The sequence below is a fragment of the Aulonocara sp. 'chitande type north' Nkhata Bay genome, linkage group LG6 (genome assembly GCF_057382095.1).
Source record: "Aulonocara sp. 'chitande type north' Nkhata Bay isolate Kocher_YH1m ecotype deep benthic linkage group LG6, A_spYH_male_GT1.1, whole genome shotgun sequence".
NCBI lineage: Eukaryota > Metazoa > Chordata > Actinopteri > Cichliformes > Cichlidae > Aulonocara > Aulonocara sp. 'chitande type north' Nkhata Bay.
This window is the reverse complement of record NC_141349.1, coordinates 20,611,685-20,633,248: the sequence shown is the minus strand read 5'-3', so window position 1 is coordinate 20,633,248 and position 21,564 is coordinate 20,611,685. Positions and strand designations below refer to the sequence as shown.

At 41.5% G+C, this 21,564-nt stretch overlaps 1 protein-coding gene across 8 annotated transcripts in view; it reads right to left on the bottom strand.

Annotated features, from left to right (window-relative positions):
• Nucleotides 1-864: 864 nt before the first annotated feature.
• The window catches only part of bnc2 (basonuclin zinc finger protein 2), a 167,345-nt gene continuing 146,645 nt past the window's right edge, over nt 865-21,564 (bottom strand). For 7 of the 8 annotated variants that reach the window (XM_086295505.1, XM_086295508.1, XM_086295504.1 and 4 more), the window contains 2 exons: nt 12,944-15,342; nt 865-6,248 (listed from right to left, as the gene is read on the bottom strand). In XM_086295505.1, coding sequence (XP_086151631.1) covers nt 5,438-6,248; nt 12,944-15,342 — 3,210 coding nt within the window. In that variant the 3' untranslated portion in view covers nt 865-5,437. Of the gene's footprint in view, nt 6,249-7,341; nt 7,416-12,943; nt 15,343-21,564 lie in introns of all 8 variants that reach the window. The other variant, XM_086295511.1, reaches the window with a different exon arrangement.

Genomic DNA, 21,564 nt, shown 5'->3' with positions numbered 1-21,564 from the left:
CTCTGCATATAATCAATACATTTCAAAGCTATTATTCTGAAAAGTGCATGTGCGTGGTGCACTTATTAACAGCAAGGGAATCAAAGAGCTGGTGTGTGACAAAGAGGACTGGTGTCTAATTCAAGGTCAATAAGGCCTGTGTCACTCCTGCACTTTCACAGACGGGAGGGAGGAGGCATTATGTTCTTGTTGGTTACCAGAGCAAACACGACATCCCTGCTGGAGCTCATATCAATTTGTAATTCGACCCTCGGTCACATCAGAAAATGTCAGCACAGGTTGCTTGTGCAAAACAACGCCGCATTTGTCCAGTGCTCCTATCGGTTATCCAATGCTGTGCCATTTAAATGTTTTGCCTTTGTCTGTTGTACACATTCACAGAAGTAAATATTCTTCTCTACGTTAAGTTTTAAGCTGCTCTATTATGTATTTCAGCCCATTAGTAATTCCATCAGCTGTTCTCTTTTAATTTAATTTCAGCATATGATCAGACAAAGCTACAGTGTGTCTTTTATTTTTCTCTTTAAGTGACCATCTTACTTAATTTGCTAACACCAGCAGTACCTTCTCCTCATGCCCGTACATATTTAACTCTATTAATCTAATCGTCTACTAATTGGTCAAGATAGCCTTTTCCCTAATGATTTTTATCATGGGGTAATTAATGAGCGTGGTAAAGCTGAAATCACAGTGTCTTGTTAAAATGGCTTGATTGACACATTGTTTCTGGGGTGCCATTTTTCACTTTGTAGCATGCTTCATTCGAGCTACTTTAGGTAAATAACTGTTTAAAATTGATACTATTTTTAACAAGACTTTATGCGTCCTTCGCCTTTGAAAATATGCAATGACAAAATGCCAGTGAATGATAAATCTTTAATATAAAAATTGTACAAGAATTCTGATACAAATTACAAGAGGTATTTGGACAAAATATGAATAAAATTCCATTTACATCCCAAAACCCTTATGCATTTTATGCAAAAACCATAGACAGTTATGATACAGAAACAAATACAAGAAAGGCTTAAAAGAAAGAAAAAGAAGTCTCTTAAAAAGGATCTTTTTTTTTCCTTCTGTCTGTCTGCTAATGGGGAACACCGCTTTGGGTAACATACAGTATTCGTGAGGCTTCCAAATCACCACTTTAACACCAAAGTGACACAAGCTCCTTTGCTCTGTTTGTTCTTTGCAGTGCAACCATGTAGCCATGCAATGCTGTTGAGTGCCCGTGCTGCAACACGGGCTTCTTAAGACACAGACACAAATGCATTAGATACACACACACACACACAAAAAAAAAAACAAAAAAAACAAGTGAAAGTTAAAATCTAAGTTCACTAGCTCTTCAAGCTATTTATACTTTAAGACTGTAAAATATATTTGAAAATACAATGGACAACATTTTATGGATTTACAGCATTTTTTTTTGTTCAGGATAACTGACATTTCACAGGTTCCAGTTCAAATTAACGAGGGCATCCTTTTTAGAACATAAGACATGAGACTGAAGCATCTATACAAACCCACGTGTGTAATTTTTATCTAACTGCATATTTCTAATGACATCCTGTTAAATATTTTAACCTCACTTTGTTCCATAAGCTACATTAACTGAACAGGTTGCACGCGTTGTCACCGCTCGTTCTCTCAGCTCGCATCTTCTACTCTATCACTCTGTGACGTGAACACAATGGACAGCGATTAACGGGTCAGGCATTTCCGCCCTTTGCCATCCTTTTCATCCTCAGTGTGCTCGGTAGAATTGCAGAATAATTGATGACTGATGCTGCTCTTATCAAATATTTAAGATTCGCTCCAGCGGTCTGGGCCGATGAGCAATCTAAGTGATGTGTTCCTGCTGTCCCAAAGCATGGCCACTAGGTAGCACAGTGCACCCAGACCCATGTGGTTAAAGAACTAAGAAATTCAAAGACTGGATTTCTCTGAAGACAGAAAGGAGAGGAGAGCAGAGTGTACAGGAGAGGGGTGGATCGACTGCTCTCCAACAGGCAAAGAAGAAGAACCTAGCAACTTGTCCTGGGGAGCTTTTTTCTTTTGTCTTCAACTTTTTACCCTGCTTTGTTAAGTGACTGCTGCAAGGTCCAGCCTCACCACTTTTTAAACCCAGTTCCCTCTCCAGCATCCCGCACTTATCTGTTCAGCTGGGGACAGCACAGTCATTTGCATTTTTTTATTTCAGCCCTGTTTCATGACCCTTAAACCTCTGCTGACATAGCTGCAGCCATCCAAGACTCTGACAGAGCCTGAAGTAGTTAGTGGACGGTGTAGTAGGGGAACTTCTTCCTCTGATGTTCAGTTTTTTTTGGTATGTGAGACAGCTCTGCACTTGATGATTAAGAAATGGACAATATAGAGCAGAACCTAAGGAACATGTTTGTCTGAAGCTGAGGTTGGTGACAAGAGCACATTGTGATGTGTGATGATTCTACTGAATTCAAATCAATCTGTCAGCTTGCTGACCTCTTCAATAGACTTAAAAAAATAATGTTTTCAGGAGATTCATATTGTCTGTGTTAGACTTTATTCCAACTTGCATCAATAGTGTGTCATTTCTGCTGTGAGAATATGTTTCTATGCCCCTTTTTTGTCTTTCACTGGAGGTTAACAAGTCACCTAGGTCTTGTTGTGTTTCTGCGTGTGTGCCACTTTCATCTGTGTGTGTGTATGGTTGTGTGTTAGAGAGACAGCTGTCAGCAGGGTTCCTGGAGTAGCACTTTTTTATTTCTGGCAGAGTGAGGGCCGTGGGGATTGAATGAGTGAATGAGGCAGCAAGTGCCTCAGTGAAACCCACTCCTGGGAGAAGGCAGGGGTTCCTGTACTCAATTTTCCCTTCACTTGGGATAAACAGGCAATTACCCATCCCTTTTTCCTATGCCATGGCCGTCCAGTGAACTTAAGCATACACTATTAGCATGTGTCCCTGTAGGATCTGCGCTGTGGCGTGTAGAGGTGGTAAGTGAGTGGCGGATTGAAGAAATGGGTAAGGCGGTTGTTAAATGCCTGCGCTCTGACAGACAAAGAGAAAAACAGAATGAGAGAAAGGAATTGAATTACCGGCGACCTTGACTAAGAATAAGCGTGCAAAGAAAATGATCAGATGAATTGAATTACACTTAAGCGAATGAGTCAAATTAAATTGTTCAAAGCACGCTCTTTCTTCTTTTTCTCCCGTCAGTGTCACAGTCTTGTCAGCAACCTTGGCGTCTGGCAGTGTAACGTAGTGACAAGTGAGTTATTAGACAGAAGAAGCAGGAATGGCGGGACGCCTCCAGGTAACAGAGAAACAGCACATTTTTAATGATCGTTTCTGTCATCCTTTCCTCCCTAGTCAGCCTCCCACCTCCGCAACCTTTCCATCAGACTCAGCTCTCTCTGTCTCGTGCTTTTTTATCTCTGAGAAGAGAGAACTAAAAACTGCATGTGTCATATGGGTGGAGTCTTAAAAAAGACATGAAATATTTCAATAGAATAGGTCATGTCTGTATTGCAAAATGGCCTAAGTATGAAATAAGTGGAACTGAGCACTGTTATGGATGTAAGGTGTTGTGAATACTGTACAGCACACCGCATAACACTGCATATTTTCCCACTGTGTGTAGCACCAGTCAAGTAAGAGTAGATCTCCTTGTACAGTAACACATGGCATTGCTAATACATTGAGAAATAAGTCAAACTGAGGAACGATCTCTACTTTTTTGTCTTTTTACAAAGAAAAATATAGCGGACAAAAAACATTTCTATGGAGATACATCACCCTCTAATAAATACCCCTTCCCTTGGCTACTTTGCCCAATTACTGGAAATAGTTGTACCGTAAGACACTCATGGACATGTTACAAATCGGTGCAACTAACAGCCAAAAAAACAAAACAAAACATGGCAACATTTTTATGCTCAGCAATGGAAACCAATGGCGCAATATCACAGCAAAATGTTTTAAGACTCAAGTGCATCATATCAATCAAACAGGGCATGATTTAAGTACAATGTCACACTGAAAGAGCTTCTTTTTTCTTTTTCTTTTTTTAGCAAACACTTATCTTTTGGTCACAGTTGAAGGACTATTTTCATTTTTCCTCTCCTTTTTTTTTTTTTTTTTAAAATCTGTGGGACTGTATGTTCCATTAGGATGCTTTTTGTAAGAACAAACACCAGCTCTTGCACTGACTAACATGCTTTCTTCTACAGAAAGCAAGCGTTAAACCCCACATTGCTTCTTTTAAGGAAAGAGAGACTTTATCAATATTTACTCCCTTGTGTTTATGAAACAGCAGTTCATAATGATCAAACCTGGTTTTGTTTTGAAGTCACTTTTGTCACCTTCTGAATAAATGGTTCAGCAATGAGGGCAGATCTCAGGTTTTGTTCAGGGAGGCGAGATGTTTTCTGTCATCAAACTGGGTTTGACATTGAAACGCGTGCAAAAAGAAACTGGCACAAGTTGAATGTTGAAGGTACTGTCACTTCCATTGGCACCGCAGCCATCGATGACCCCAAACAACACCTAAAACTCAGCATTGCAAAAAATCCTCATTATATTAATATTACACATCCCCTTGTATAGATGCAAAGTGCAAAAACTGAATTGGTATACTAAAGCTCATAAACATAACAGACAAAAAAAAAAATCAATAGAAATACAGAGAATGATATCAGTGTAGGAGCCTAAAAAAGCATGCCGGCAACCTCTGAATATCTAACAAGTAGATAAAACAAGTCACGTGATATTCATTTTTTTCCTTAGGACTCAGTTTAAAATGTGTCTTTGAAGCTAACATAAATGAGTCAAGCTAGTAAGATGCTACCGCTTTCTTGCCTATAGCTGGAAGTATTTTACTGGACTGTAACATAAAATCCCAAAAAGGGAGAAAAAAAAGAAGCAAACAACCATCAACACAACTCTTTTACACCAAAAGCCTTTTGGGACATTATTTACAAATGAAGCTATCATGCTTTTGTAAGGGGTTCATTTAAAAGCTATCATTACACAAATACAACGAGAACATTTTAAGTTTTTTTTTTCAATACTATCATATCTGAAGGCAAAGTCACAAATAAGAGTTTGAATGGATCCTTTGGAGATGGAAATAAACACAAAGTGGGAGAAGTTAGAAAGGAAAGGATGGAGGGGGCTTATGAAAACACAACTCTCCATGCTCTAGAGTGTTATCCTGTTCTTCCAAAGAAGGAAAAGTCAAGGGACACAATAATAAACTGTATTTAGAGTCAATTAATTTTATACATGGAGATAGAAATGTCTCGCAATGACGTTCAAAGGACGGTCATACAGGCATTTAGCTTGTATTTGATGGTCTTGGGCTGGGGTTAAAAGCTAATTTGAGGAGGAATAAGGATGAGGAATGAAGGGAGTAGCGGGCATTCTGACAGGAGGGCAGAGTGACAAGTCATTTCTTTAGTCTATTATTGTAGAGAAGGGCATATTTTTATGGAGGTTCGGGTTCTGAGAGTGTCGGTTGCGGCTGCGTACAGAGCTGAACACCATGTTGCAACCGGGGATTTTGCACTTGTGCATTTCGCGTAGGTGCACAGTCTTGTAGTGCACACGCAGGGTCCCTTTGTTGCTGTACATTTTGTGGCAGATGTTACAGAGGATCCCACTGTTGCTGCCATTACTGCCTCCAGAGGACGAAAGGAGGAATGGTGAGGAGGAAGGGTCCAACCCCTCACTTTGTCCATCTTTTAGTTCTCTCATCTCATCCCGATATGCCCCATCAGCCCGCCCGATGGCACGCTGGGAGAAGTCCTCTCCCTCGCTGTTGCCCTCATCCTCTTCTCCCTCTTCCTCCAGATCATCCAATAGGATGCCTTCATCGCTTCCCTCATCTGACTCGTGTGAGGAGTGGATGCTGCTGCTCGATTGAACGCTGGATGTGGTACTCAGGTCCAAAACCATGTAGTCGTCTGGCTGGCTCCGAGAGAAGCCATTGGTGTGGTGGTTTCGAAAGTCTTGGTTGAGAGGATGGTGAGGATGATCATTACTCATGGGGGAATAGGGAATGTGGTTCAGCCCGGCAGGCCCGAGACTGGCACCTCCGAGGCCCATGCCGGCCATGGGGTCCAAGCCCATGTAGTGTCCAGCGTAGATCTTGGCCAGTAACTCAGCTCGCAGGTCCTTGGGCAGTGGCGTGAGTTGGGGGTCCAGGACAATGTCGTCCAGCTCTTTGGTCAGCAGTTTGCGGTGCAGGTTGATGTTGGAGCTGTGCCTAATGTGCAGGGGGACAATTAGAGATATAACTCAGAATGCTGCCAGTATATCAATAATGTAGATTACATCTCAAATAGAAATAGGAACACAGTTGAAATACACGCATTTGTATTTACAGTCATATATTTTAGATACAAGTTATTTTACTTCTGTGAAATGGTGCCAAGCTTAGAAGATTCAATATCTTTGGAAGCACTCTGTCTGTAATTATTGTTTCTGTCAGGAAAGGTACAAAAAAAGGCCCGCACACAGACAGAAATCCATCCGATAGCTCTCCACTGAAAAAGTGTACTAACATAGCAATGAGAGAGAGCATCCTGCTAGTGTTTACCACTGTCAGCATGTCTGCACTGCACAGCCCTCAAATCCAATAGAGTCTGACTCAATTAAATACTCCACCATATTGAATGGGAGTTTATCAATTGATTCGAGCTGTGGTAATGTGATAATCGAGGGGAACTGGATAGCATATTAGCACTAGGCCCTGACAGGATTATCGCATTCGTTCCCTATTGGAGGTGGCTTAATCGAGCACCTCAATGAACATGTCTTTATGTAGCCTTGGATTTAATTAAGATGGGCATTTTTTCCAAAAACAAGGTGCTACAGCTCATGAAGGAAACCAAGTAACAAGTGCCATGCTTAAGCCAGGATACAATTAGTGGGGATTTCAGTTAGCACACAAGGCCATGCTAGAGGATGCAAAGTGAAATGGGCTTGAAAATCAAATGTATTCCCTTTATTCTATTTATTCCCTTTAAGCTCGTATTTCACAGTTGCAAAGTGACACCATGAGAAAGGGGACCAACAGCACACACGTCACAATAAAACTGTGTAACACAGAAAAGAAATTTAAGGACCCAATTACCAGTGCCATAATATAGCATACACACGGCCTCTCTTCTCACATCAGGCCAACAATTAATTAAAATAAAAATATGCAATCACTCAGTGCCTTTAATGTGAAGGGTTTCCATGCAGGGAGGGCACATGTGTGTAAAACAACACAAAAATTGAAAAGAAAAGGGAAAAAAAAGGTCGTCCTTAGCAGGACGGGCGAAAATGGAGTCACAATGGATAGTAGAGCTTACCAGCAGTGGCAGGGTTGATGCAGTCAAAAAGGGTCCCTTTCCTTTAATTATTTACTTCCCTATCCGACATTGTCCTGCAAGAGGTAAAAATACATTCATTTGAGGGACCCTTTTCTGTGAACCAAGCAACCAGGAGCCCGTCCACTCGAGCATCGTCAGCATTGTGGAGAGCGTGGCAAATCGATTGGCTGTGGCTCTCACTGTGTGTGTGTGTGTGTGACCATGTGTGTCTTTGCACGTTCCTATCTCTGTTTGTGCGTGTGGAAAAACAGAAAATATATTCCGTTTTCCACGTCCTGCAATCAAAAAGATTTTATACATCCCTTGTTCTTTTTTTTAATCCTTTGAATATGCAGTTGGCGTTTAACTAATGGCTGAAATACGGCCGTCGTGATTCAGTGTCTGCGTCTCTAAAACGCATGTGTGGATGTTTGTCTGTGAGAGACCACAGTGTTTCTGCGTACAGCAAAAAAATAAATAAAAAATGCTGTAATCAGTGATCAGTGTAATCGGGAAAAAGGCCACAGTTTGTGCAAGGGTGCCAACCAACACTGAGATGTGACGAGGGGCCACACAGATTTGCTCTGTTAAGCCTGAGGTTAAGAATGCTGTTGATGATGCTCAGGTAGGCAGGTCCTTTGCAACATGTCTCCATCTGTATTACAACACCTTCTCACTGCTAATAAGCTCTAAATTAACCATGGCTATCTAGTCATACATGCAGTAAGTAGACTGCAAAATTAGCTACACCAAATCTCTTTAAAGCTATAGCAGTTAAATGAAAAATATTGACAATTACCACTAGAATCTTATCCATTTTACTGAAATCCTCAAATAAATTAAACTGTTACTTTGGGTCATTTGTAACCATTTACAAAATTACAAGAACTGTAGAGGAGAAAAAGAGCCAAGTTCATCTTCATTATTATTTAACCCTTTTGTTTGCAGTGCCTCCTTGCCCTAAATACTCAACATAAGTCAGCTGAATCCACACACAGTGGACATAATGCCCTCATCCCTTCATTTATCAGATTTAGACTTTCTGCCCCATTTCCCACTCCCCTCCGTCCCTCCACCTCCATCACTCCTCTTCACTGTGCTCTATTTTTCCTCCCCCAAAACCAACTCCTCAGTTCCCTCCTTCCTCCATCTCCACCTCCCTGTTGGCCAGTAATGCGGCTTGCAAACCAATTTGACAGTCTCATCTTCGCCCAAAAGACGGGGGAGGCCTCCAGAGAGCCCATTTTTGACTGTGCAGAGGAGGCAGAGTGAGAGTGTGCCTGTCCCAATCGGCGTTAATCATCTTTAGGTTCATCTGATGGCCCTTGCCCTTGCTTTTGTGTCAGCGCTTATGTGTGTATATACACGTGTGTATGTTTGTCTAAATGACTCATAATGTGTAAATGAGATAGAAGGCTGACTGGCACCAGTGGTTCTTTGTCTTTCCTGTCATTTGGGGTACATTATGAGGTTTTGGGTGTAAGTGGGAGGACAAGAGTTTTAGTAACATTTATCACTCTCTGTCACTGTTATAGCTCCAGCCTCTCGAACGGCGCAAGCTGCACACAATGATTTTGAGTACTCCTGAAGAAATGAGTGAGTGGAAATTAAATATGCATTTGATACCAGATAAAAACAACAATTTATTGTACATGTTCATGTTTCAGCTTGAAATCGCTTGCAGTTTTAGAACTCGTTCTGATGATGACAGTCAGCTTGCATGGGCGTCTCTGTGTTATTCATCTAAGAATAAAATAATTTCCCTTTATTCTCCTCAAAATGAATCACAATTAAGCTGTCAGTATAAACCAAGGGGATGTAATGCTTGAAGCTTTTTATTCAGCAGATAGTTTAATGTAAGTGGCTTTTGCTAACATATTCTCTCTATTAGCAGCATGCCCTTTGTTTAAAAGGAGACAAACAGAGAGCTGATTGTGGAGTGGAGGAGCCAGGCCCACATGCTGTGAGGGGACCAAGGGAAAAGGAGGGAGACAGAGAGAGGAAGAAGAGGGGAGGAAAGAAACTCTCCAACATAATTAACCTTCACTCTCTCCATTTGCAGTGGCCCATGCAGGGACCATGTGCTGCGCATGGTTGCACCATGGGAATGCGAACGAGGGAGATCACCTGCTTGCTGCAGCGACAAAGAAGGAGCAGGTTAAAATGTTTCAGGTGAAGGTTTAAAATAAAACTAGCGTGGGCTGATTTTTATTTTAAAAAAGAAAAAAGAAAGGTACGGCAATCTTGTCACCAGATAAAAATGATGATTAAAAAGGCTAATAATGGTGATGATTACTGGTACCTGCCTTTCAAGCAGTTAATTATGCAGCTTCTTCAACACTTGTGCCGACGCTGCTCACTCCCCACAATAAATATGCAATCATTTACCCCCGTGCAGCAGGCAGCCAGGAGGCTGAGGGAAAACACCCCGCTTTAAAATCACTCTCGCACACGCATATGCACACACGCACTGCATATTGCTCTGTTTAACACTTAAAAACACACACATTACATGCTTGCTCAAGGGCACTTTAAATGATCCTGTTCAATATGTATGTACAGCATCCACGAGCAGGGATGTTTTCATGTGGATTTGTATGTCTCGCTGTTTATTCCACATTGCCTGAACACCAGTGATATGTTTTTATGTGGTGGTGCATTCGCATTGAATCCTGCTCTGAGTGTCATCGACTCTGCAGATCAAATGACCTCACCTCTGTTTTCTTCTTTACTTTGATGCACAAGCTTTTGATACTGGTGTCTGATGCTGCGTTTACGCGCATGTGGCTTTTCACTCGGTGAGTGGACTTATCAGAGATGCAGAGGACTTTCCTGTTGCTGTATCATGTCGTAATCTCTGCTGTAAAGCAATAAATAAATAACCACTGCTTATTTTTCGCAGTGGGTTAAGTATTGTTTTAGCAAGTCTAACGCGAGCCACCCGAAAGAGCTGCTTATTAATTGTTATTACCGATTGTGTCTGCATAAAAAAAATAAAAAAATCTAATTAGGAGAACGAATGTAGTTTGACTTATTAAATTTACTAGTAATAAATGTTTGAGATATTATTTTGAGCAAATACATTTGTACGTGCAGTTTCTTAATCTTATCAGAGCAAATGCTCTGATGAAAACAGCTAAATTATATTCCCGTTTTATTGCTACCATTAAACTCAAACATACATTATGTCATTAAAGGATTACCCAGGGACAGATCTGATGAGAGCACGGCTTGTGTATTGACTCGTCTCAAAGCTCAAGGATTTCTCGAGCTATGCGGTGCTCTTCTGTCTGTTGTTTTATTCCCTGTTTGAACCTGCGGCAAAGTAATTCGCCCCACATGCTATCAGGAAAAATATGGAAATAATAGTGTATTACACATCTACAGCTGTACTGTGCACCCTTGGCTTAGATGCACTATTTTTACTTAGTCCTTGCTGCAAATGATCTCTGTCGTATATATGTATGTGTTGGAATGACATTTACTGTATATGTTGGTGTCAAACTGTTTCACACACACATGCACACATTCATTCTGACACAGGAAGAGGGAAGAGTTCACATATAGATGCTATCTTTTCTTTGTGAAGTCATCTTTGAGCTTGTTATAGCACCAAATTCAACCCAGGTTTTTGTATCAAACTGTGTATTTGTGAAAAGACACCTTCCCCACACAAGCGTTCCTCCTGTTTTTTTCATTATTCTCCTCACTGTTGTCACCTCATTTACTTCACAGAAGTCTGTCGTCTGCTGTCAAAACTATTATGTGGTTGTGTCAACAAATTCCAGTATGAAGGGATTCAATTACATAATTGACCAAAAAACAACTAAACAAAAACCAAAAAAAAAAAATCTGGGCAATATCTGCAGGTTATCAGTGGCACGGTTTCTTTTTTGCTTACTTCTGTGACATCTGTTTAAAATCAGAGCACTTTCTTGTGTTAGATTCCACTAATAAAAGGTCTGTGAAGTTTTATTTCAGCTTTTGAAAGTTCAGATAAATTACTTGGTTGTTTTTGTCATACACTTTGCATCATTAAGTGGTTAAATACTTAGATGTAATATGTATCAGAGCAAATACTTTTCTTTTTATCTATTTGTATATTCCCTTATGTGTGCAAGAGAGTGTGAACGTGTGAAAGTGCAAATGCTGCACAGCAGAACAGCCCTGCCTTGGGCAGGAGAAGGGAGCTAACGCACTCACTGGTGGCAGTGCACCACACCGAGGCAACGCATGTTACGATAACACGTTCTGTCATCTCGTTGCTGTCTGCACAGCTGCATCAGGTAAGCAGCAGGTTTGCACCTTTGCGGACGCTAACTTGCCTCTTGTTCTCCTGCCTCTGTTCTCCTCTCACACCTATTCTAATAGAGTCCCAGGATCTCTTGCCTTATTTACATGCTGCTAATTAACAAAAAGTGCTCAGAACAGATGCCACAGAAACAGCTTAGGGTAGAAAAGGAGGGGAGAGTTTGGTGGAGCGACAGAGCGAGTGATGAAGGGATTGTGTGAGAGAGACAAAACTGTGAGGAAAATCTAAAAGTCCCTCTGGAAAGAATGAATTTTACAATTGCAGTCAGCTTTACTTGTTGCGGATACTGGATAATAACGTTTTCCATCACTATCTCCATTGCAGAACAGAACGAGTAACCCTGGTATATATAGCAGATGGGTTTTTATCAAAGATACAGTATATGAAAGCATGCAACTGGTTAAGACTGAAAATGCTGGAGTTTTTTTAGAGTTGGAATTATATTTTAAGGGTCATTTTATACTTTATTTTGAATGAGTGCATAACTTGCCCAAGTGAATATAGTTGATTAGTTCACTGGCCAATTTTCAGTCACCAGAAATATGAATTCATGGACCGCTGATATTTATGTATAATGAAAATGATTTCAACCTGTATATAAAAGCCACTCGTTAAATTTAAAATTGAAAAGTTGTGGCAAAAAAGATTTCTATGTCTTTTCCTGGGAGCCATTCCTTAACCAGGACACTAGTGACGTTATGTACCTCCACCTGTCAGTGTTTCTACTGCATACATGCACAGTTCATGTGTGCCACTGATATGTGCTAACAAGCCCATGTGAGTAAAGCTAGCCTCACCTTTTAATGCGCTAATAAATGCAGTGGTTTGACAAACCGCTGTCTGTTAATGTATGCACCTTCATCTCCCGGTGACAAGGTGAGGTAGTGAGGGCAGGTAAACAACACACTGAAGCTGGAAGCTTGATAGGTAGTGTGTGTTTAAATGTCTGTGTATGTGTTCCTGCTTTTCTAAACTTTGACTTGACACTGAGCAGATGTTCACGAATCCATTTTAGTTTCAAGTTAGCGAACAGATGTTAAGTGGAGGCCAACGAGGATAATGTCATATAGTACTGAAATACTGCATCTTCACTCTCATTTCATGTTAACACGAAATGAAAATAAATATCTCTCACAACAACTGAACTACATTTTAATTAATACGGTTTGATCCTTATAAAACAAAACCTTAGACCTACTGTAGGTAATTATTAGATGATAAGAATCCAACCTACCTGTGATTGCCAATGTTAAAAAATATATAGTAACTTTTCAAAGTTGTGCCACTAACCTGTCTCTGCTCCGCCGGGAAGGGAAAGCAGCATTGCAGCCAGCCACAGTGCACACATGCATCTCTTTGAGGTGCACGTTCTTGTAGTGCAGTTTCATGCTATAGGAGCTCTTGAAGCTCTTCTTACAGACATAGCAGATCTTGGGGTCAGGACTTGAACATGGATCTTCCTCTGGTGATCGAGAAGAAAGGAATTTGGGTGGGCTGGAACCATAGCCCATCGAAGTGATGAAGCTCTCGTGAAGCGCAGCCATGCTTGCAGCAGTGGCAGCAGCCGCTGCCATGCCCCCATTATAGAAGCCATACTGGCCCATGCAGAACATGTCATAAGTTGGATCGTTGAGTTCTTCTTTGATCTTGATGGGAGGGTGATGAGGGGAGGGTGAGGAGTTGCCCTTTCCTTCCATTTCCTTTCTCAAATGAGCTTCCTCGCTACCCTCATCATCTTGTTCCTTTTCCAGTCTCCTTCCAACCCTGCTGTGCTTTTGCTGATCCTCCACATCCATCAGCTCATCACGGTAAAACATCTTTGAATCCGAGTTTTCAGACTCATTCTCAAAGTCTCTCTCGTGGTCCTGATCCTCAGAGGTAAAGCTGTCCATGCAGCGTAGATCAGCAGCTCCACCTCTGCTGTCACTACCATTTCCTTCGTGGCATTCATCTTCGCTTTGTCTCATCATTCCTCTCAGAGCTAAACCAGGGCTCATCTCATCCTGGGAAGGGGATTGCTGCCCGCTTCCACCACTGTGGTTCCCATTTCCACTAGCGCTGTTGTTGTTGCTATTACAATTTCCGTTAATTTTGACATTGTTGTGAAGAAGAGATGACTGGTGATGGTGGTGATTATGGTGCATGTTATCGTCGTCATCATCGTCTTTGTCGTCATATTCATCAGCCACATCAATGACTTCTTTCTCAATCTTTACTGGCATGCTTGATTTACGAGGTTTCTTTTTGGGCGTGGGGTCACTGCTGCCATTGGTGAGGTCGTGATTGGCACTAGGTGTTGGTAAACGGTGGGACATGGGTCCTGCATCTGACACATGAACATTATTATGAGAGGCCACAGCTGCAGCAGCCAGGATCTGCTGTTGCTGGTCCATCAGAGTAGTGCTGTTGGTAGTGGTGGGCATGATGGGGCTGGTGGGCAGTGACACTGGAGGACTAACAAGGTCTGCAGGGGACAGTAGTGTTCGGTAGAATGGGGGCACTGGTTGAACTGGCTGCACTGATTTCAAGGAGGGGAACACCAGTGGACTTTGCAGAGGCGACTGAAGCATAGGGTCTACAGGTGGAGTGGTGAAGCCCAGTGGTGGCCTTCCAGGGCTAGTGAGTGTGAAACCACCGTTCTTGGTGCTCGAGATGACAGGTGTGCCAGTGGTAGAATTGGCACGGATGAGGTCCTTGTCACGGTTATTGCGCAGCATGGGCATGTGCAACCGTGGATTGGGATTTGCACTGTGACGATTGCGGCTGCGTAGTGAGCTGAACACCATATTGCAGCCCTCGATGGTGCAACGGTGTTTAATCTTCAAGTGTACAGCATTATAATGTATCTTAAGTGTGCCTTTATCATAAAAGGTTTTTCCACAAGAGTTGCAGACAACGCGACCCTTGCGTGAGGTGGCTCCCATGCGGCGCATGCGATGCATCTTGGAGGAAAAGGAAGGATGGGTGATTGTTTTTGACTGCTCGTCCTTTATGAAATGGTGGTGGACCGGGTGGTCACTCAAGCTGTTAGGTTGCTGAGGTTGATTTTTGGACTGCTGTTGGCCCTGTGGCTGTTGCTGCTGAAGCTGTGTCTGCTGTTGCTGCTGTTGAGCCTGCTGGGTGGAAGGGGTTGGTGAGATGGGAGATGCCCGGTTGTTGGGCTCTGTCTTGAGTTCGGCGTTGTTGTTAATGGCTCCCAGCGCTCCACGACTAGGACTTGGACCTGTGCGGAATGGTGATAGGGACACTTCTGACTCGCTGGTTTCCACTTGTTCTCCTTGGTTTGGCAGACTGGGCTCCCGGAGCCGCAGACCAGATTGCTCCATTGGGAGGCCATTGGGGGGCAAGCCAAGCATGGGGGCAGAGACTGGGTTGATGTACTGGAAGGGCAACAGGAAGGCTAAGCTGTTGGGGATATTTTCAAAATGGTGGATGCTGGATGGGCTACTATTTTCCAGATGTGTAAGGAGCCCCGGGCTACGGGTCCTGTTGTTACTTTCAATGAATGTCCTTATCCCGGAGTCTGTCTTGGAAGAAGGAACTGTAACTGCCTGACCTTCCTTCTCCTGAATGGCCATCAGCTCCACAATGGACTTGGTCTCACCAAAGCGCAGGAACTGCTGGAGGGTGATGATCTCTTCTTCTCTGGACATGATGGTCCAGCGGTCCAGCACCTTGCCTGCAGCATCCTAGATGCCCCAGAAGAGACAAGAGAGAAGACAAAAATACTTTATTGATCGTGAATAATCAGTGTGGTCAAAGGAGAAGACAGAGCAAGGGTTAGTTTGTGAGAGCGAGCATTTCTGCTCATGAAATTCAGAGGCCCCTGGAGCGACAAGTAACTAACAGAGCTTTGTTGAAAATCTCCCTCCTCCACTGTCCCTCTTTTCCATATACTCTTCACATATTCATTTTTAAGAAGAAATCTTTCCTGAAAATCTGCCCATTAATCACACTGTGATGAGAGTAACAAGTTCAATAACGTTTTAAGCAAACAAATCAAAAGCACTGAGGTGGGTCTTTTTAGCAAGTCTCTGTGACTCAAAGCATTGGAGGCATATTAATCTGAGAGAAAGAACTGAACTCTTGCAGGGACTCCCTCTGTACACAAACTACACCTAGGGATGTTTACAAAACTGTGGGAGCCAGAAAGAAAAAAAAAGAAAAGAAGAAATAATAGAATAATTAATGCAACTCACTACCATACTGTAGTTCACATGCAATTTTCTTAGTGCTTTCTCTATCTCCAAGGCAATGAAATGCTTGAGGGAAGACACTATGCATTTAAGGAATGGGTTTGGATGCTCAAATAAAAGAGGTAAAAACTCGTGTTTCTTCAAGGTGCTTGATGATGCCTTGATAGCAGCATTGAGATCGTGTTCCTATCATTGGGCAGTGTAGTTATTTATCATGTGTTTATACCAGACGTTTTAAATGTTGTGCAACCTACGGAACTATAAATGGAAATCTGATCAATATTTCAATGAGATTGGAGGAATACACAGCTTCTTTTACTTAAAATACTGAAGGTGAAATCCTGTGTAATAAATATCCATGTTGTTGTCAGTCTTTAACCAATTATTCATTTGACAATATCTCCCAATGAAAATAGCAAAAGTGTAAAATAACAATATTTAACAATAGATAAATTATTACATCCCATGTCATTTCCAGTCCTTGTGTTTTTAGAGGTCTGGGAATGATGAGAAACATGTTTCCATCCTAGGATACCAGAACCGCTCCAGTGGGAAATGGGCTTTACTCCAACTAGAGCACTTTGCTTGGCTAGTGTCTTTTGGAGATGTGCTATTAATGGCTGAACATTAATAAGAAACTCAGACTCGTTGCAAGTGTGCACACTGTCACATGTCAAAAGACGGTGAAGGACTTTGGAAGAAGAATCTTGTCAAATCTTGAAAATGAAAGTACGACCCTGTACTTTTGTCCTCTTCTGTGAACCGTTATGTCTTTCTGGTTTGAAGCACTAATGACAGCGTTCGTCACTTATGCCTCCTCTGCTGTTGTTCTAAAATGTGATATTTGTGTGAACAAGATGGAAATAGTCAGGTTGAAAGAAAGAGAAAGTGTAAATACTGCAGTTCACACACTGGTTCCTGAGGGACCAGGCGCAAGTGACATCAAGGGAGCAACACAAGTGATGACAATTAGTCACACTGAAATGGTAACATTTCTTTAGAGCTCCTAGCTGCTGGCATCTATAAAAGATAAATGGCAACTCTAGTGAGTAAAAAGCTGTAAAAACCAACATCACAAAGCACAAAGGGCCTGTAAGGAGAAAACAGAAGATAAATGTTTAAAGAGAGACAGCTAAAGAGAGAGAGAAAGAGCACGGGAGAGACACAGAGGAAGAAGAGCAAAAGCGCAGAGAAAATAAAAGTGTGAGTGGTTTCATATCATGCCCTCAGATATACTGTAGAAATAGATTCTTCTGAGACGAAACATCAATAGTCACTGGGGTATTTGTTGTTAAATATACATTAAAAAACACTTTACACTTTCATTCTGTGTGCGCTCTGGAGTTTTAGCCTGGAGGTATGACTTTAAATTCTAGCCTGGACACTATTATTTCGTACTGCATGGCCATCTGGGCATTAGTACTTCCATCTGATTTAATTGAAACAAAAAATGAAAGCAAATTAGAAAGTGAATCTTTAAATAGTTACACAACCAGGATGTTTCTTAAGTAATTGTAGTTCTAAGAAGTGCTGTGGTGTATTCATATTTCCTAGTGGCAAAAACTATATATGTTAATCTTTGTTATATGTTGAAACACATCAAGGTAACCTACAGTTACACCTCTGATTGCAGGCAGGAAATATTTTAAATGCCGTTTTAATGTTGGCTTAGTTTGAATGTTGCCTGTTTTGTGAGCAGTAAACAGCAAAAGAATATTTGCATTTTATGGATTACAGCCAGGCAATGTTTAATTAAATTAAATGAAAATGAAAATATCAGTTTCCTATTTTCTCCACTTTGATGTTCAATTCATGATTAAAATAAGATTCATGAGAATGATAAGTTAATAACAAGGAGGTAATTCTAATGGAAGTCTGATTAATAAATGCCAGGAAACAGTCTGAAGCTGTTAGCTATATCATTAAATAAAGCTGCTAAAATTTACAGGTTCATAAGCCTCAGTGGGTTACGATTTTCTGACCATCTCAATCATTGATTGAGTAAAACAGAACTTAGACATGGATTTAAGTCTCTGCTAGTCCAACCATGTGCATTCACTTCCCCACAAACAAAAGCCAAACACAATGACACAGGCCAAACTGCAACCCATTAGGGCCAGCCAGCTGTCAGAACAGGTCAGCAGTTCTGCTATGCACTGGACCCTGTCTGAGTGGAGGCTATCCAGGCCTTCCTCGTTCACTGGTCAATTGACTTTTGGAGGCCAGTCAACATGCGTTTGGGCTGGGTCAGCCTTGGTGCAGCGTCAACACAAATCCACAACTGGGATCAATCTGATGAGAAAAAGATGCACGAGGACACACTTGACTGAAGTTCACTTCATGTACGTGCAGCTATGTATCTTTAAGCAAAAAAAAAAAAACATTCAACAAACGTTTTGTGTGTGTGTGTTTTAAAAAGCCACTGCAGATTGTAACTGATGAAAAAACATATTTTGCAAATATCACAGCAAAAAAAAATCCATTTGAACCAAAAATTTAACAATGACAATCAATGATTTTAATAAAAACAGATTTCCTATATTAAAACGAGCATCTAATGTGTGTGGACGCACGTTTGCAGACAACCACAGTCCCCTGTATTCCTCACTGCCGTAAGTGTCACAACTCCACTCCCCTGCATTAGCCCTCTGATGCTGTGAGAGAAACAAATATGCCATTAGAAGCACTTTTACAAGTAGGCACTCATCTTCCAATTAGCTTAATGTGGCCCTCTTCCCCCTATATTTTCCAGTCGTGCCCCACCTCTTCTTGTACACTCCCTCCAGTAAAATCTCATTAATCCACCCCTCCCCCATCTCCCCTAGTGCTATGACATATTAGTCTGTCATTATCCATCCCAGAGTCCTTTAAACAATGCAGCTAAACCTCTGTTTGCCAGGTTAATGACTATTAGCCAATAATTACAGCAGAGAGACGATGGGGTACCCACTTTATCTGGTGGACAGCTTCTGCTGTTAGTTTATTTTATCTGCCTCCCTCCACGTCTCTCAGAATTAATCTGGCAACTGCTGTATTTATTCATCTCTGCACTGCCGCAACGCATTCTTAATTCACCGCCGCCTCTATTACCGTGGTGGTGCTGGATGTTGTGTAGTGGGTGTGTAGTTGGGCATCTACCTTGCAGATTGCTGACAATGAGGATGAGCAAATGATGGCCTTGTCATGGGCCAGTACCAGTGTCAGTTAAAACAAATCAGGCAATTATGCAATTAGAAGTTTATGTGCTGGGCTGTATTAAAAGCTGGGGTGAGCAGCATTGTTATAGTGGATGGTGTGCATTAGGGATTAACAGCTTAACATGTATATGCTTTTCACTAATCATCACCTATCATACTCACTGACCGAGTCTCTTCAGAAAGCAGTAGAGCGAGAGAGAAAGAGAGAGAGCCAGGCTTTGGGGGAAAAGGGGGAATGTTACAAATACACAGTGTTACACTTATACTTTTGTATACAGTAGAGACGAAGAAGGGATTCAGGTCGACTGCTTGATTGGTTTACTGACATATTATTACTGCTGATGTCCTGCAGTGTTACTGTAATGAGGAAAAAAATTCATTCTTTTTGACAGTCAGAAGAAAATACCCTTTTTGTACTATCTGTGAAGAGGGTGTAGATAAAACTCCAAGCATTTTTTCAGTTTTGGGAAACTTAATGGAGACAGCTTGGTCTAACACACTTGATGTTTAGTCGACATTTAATGACTGTTTAGTGTAATCGCTACCTTAATTTGGCTGAAAAGGCATTGTATAATTTGTTAACAGCGTGCAGATCACGGTGCAAAAAATATCCTGTTTGGGAATTATTGAATTTATTGCTCTAGAGATGAGGCTGGATTCATAATATTACTAGTTCTTGGGCAGAGTGGATACACAGTGTAGTGGTTTACGCATTTCCCAAGCAAGCAAAAGCTCCCTGGTTTGATCCCGGGAGGAGACATAAATCCATTTACTGCTGCATCAGGAAAGGTGCAAATCAGCAGCGACCCACTGTGGCGATCCCTACTGAGTAAAGGAGCTGCAGAAAGTAAGCTACTAGTTTTTGGGCAGGGATCACCACTTAATATCACATAAAGAGGGGCAGGAGCTCATTGGTCAACTCGACAGACCGTTATTCTGATCTAAAAAGGTTAAAATGATTTCATGTGCTGCAAATAATTGATAATTATATTTAGTATCCATAGGCTAATAAGCAGATAGAATATAATGGAGTTAATCTAGAGATAATGTGATGATTTTTCTGTCCCTGTTTGCAACTGATTCATCAAAGATCAGATAATTGGGTTAACTAAAGCACTATAGTGTGTACTAACTTAAATGGGAGGATGCCTACCCTCGTATAGCCCACTGTTTAATGTAGAGTCTGTGCATAAAGATGGCTACACTCGTTCACAAAAATATCTGTACTGATCATAAGAGCATTTGCTTGTATTAGTCAGGATCAATTTTCACAATGGCAAACCAAACCATGGGAACCACATTGATTCACCAATCACCTTACAGTGAATGCAATCTCCATTTAACCTCGGGGGAATCCCCATTGATCTCCAGTCCTGCTTTCAGATCCAGTTCTTTAAAAAAAAACAAAAAAAACAACAACCCTGCTCTATTCCTGTGTCCGCCACTTCAATGGAGGTTAAGCAGAAGTTCCTTGTGATCTGAGAAGGTCTTGAACCTTCATGCTTCCTTTTCCATATTCTCTTTCTCTCCCCACCCTGTATTGGGCTGTATGAATAATGCAGCATATCTAGTGGCAAGCAGTGCCATGGGTGATGGGTTCACGCAAAGCCCACTGCCTGGAGCCATCACATCAGAGGGCAAGAGCTCCCAAGACACAGGACGCTTCCCCATTGGCTTCCCAATGGTAGGTCAGAGGTCATGTGTGAACAACCAGCTCTACTTCTTCCCCTGTGATGAACCACAGGGAAATCAGTAACAGTAGCTACGTCCAGACGTGGGTGGAGGACATTTCAAAGAATCGTAGAGGTGGAAATTTGAACTCTGTGATCTTGGTAATTTCCTCATTTATGATCTGCAGATCAGAAGAATTTATTTTGACCACGTGTATGCGCCCTATATGCTTGATGTTTTCAATGCTGCAGAAGCTTGAGTTGCATCTTATATGGTGAAAGTTAGTGAATGCACTACTATATATTTATTAATATAAGTAGACACACAGCAGTATTCTGGTGGAGCAATCAGAAATCAGTGCATGCTTATTGCAGGGACAGGCATTTCACAAAGAAGAGTAAGATATGTATGTAATGTGTATGACAGCTTATAGTACTTTAGACTGCAAAATGTAAACAGCATCCATTCATGTGACTGGAATTTCACAAACAGCTTTACTGGGATACTTTAGAAATGGCTAAATAAAAATAATTTTCACAAGTACCAGCTTAGTTTGGAATAAAATACTGGATCCAAAGATCTGATTGAAAGAATGTTAGATTTTACTAGGCTTGAACTTACATTACTGATTAGAATCTGGAACATATCTGTTCAAGTTTTATGCTTGCTTTATCATATAATTAACAACCGTGCAAAGGGCATTGCCTTGGTCAATATAATTCTCATCACTGGCCGAGAGCGCTGTTTGCCGGGCTCTGGTGTGAGTAAATATGAAGAGGCCACGGGGCTTATTTAGCTATACCAGACACACTGATCAAGCAGCAGGCCACAAGATACCCTTCTTTCA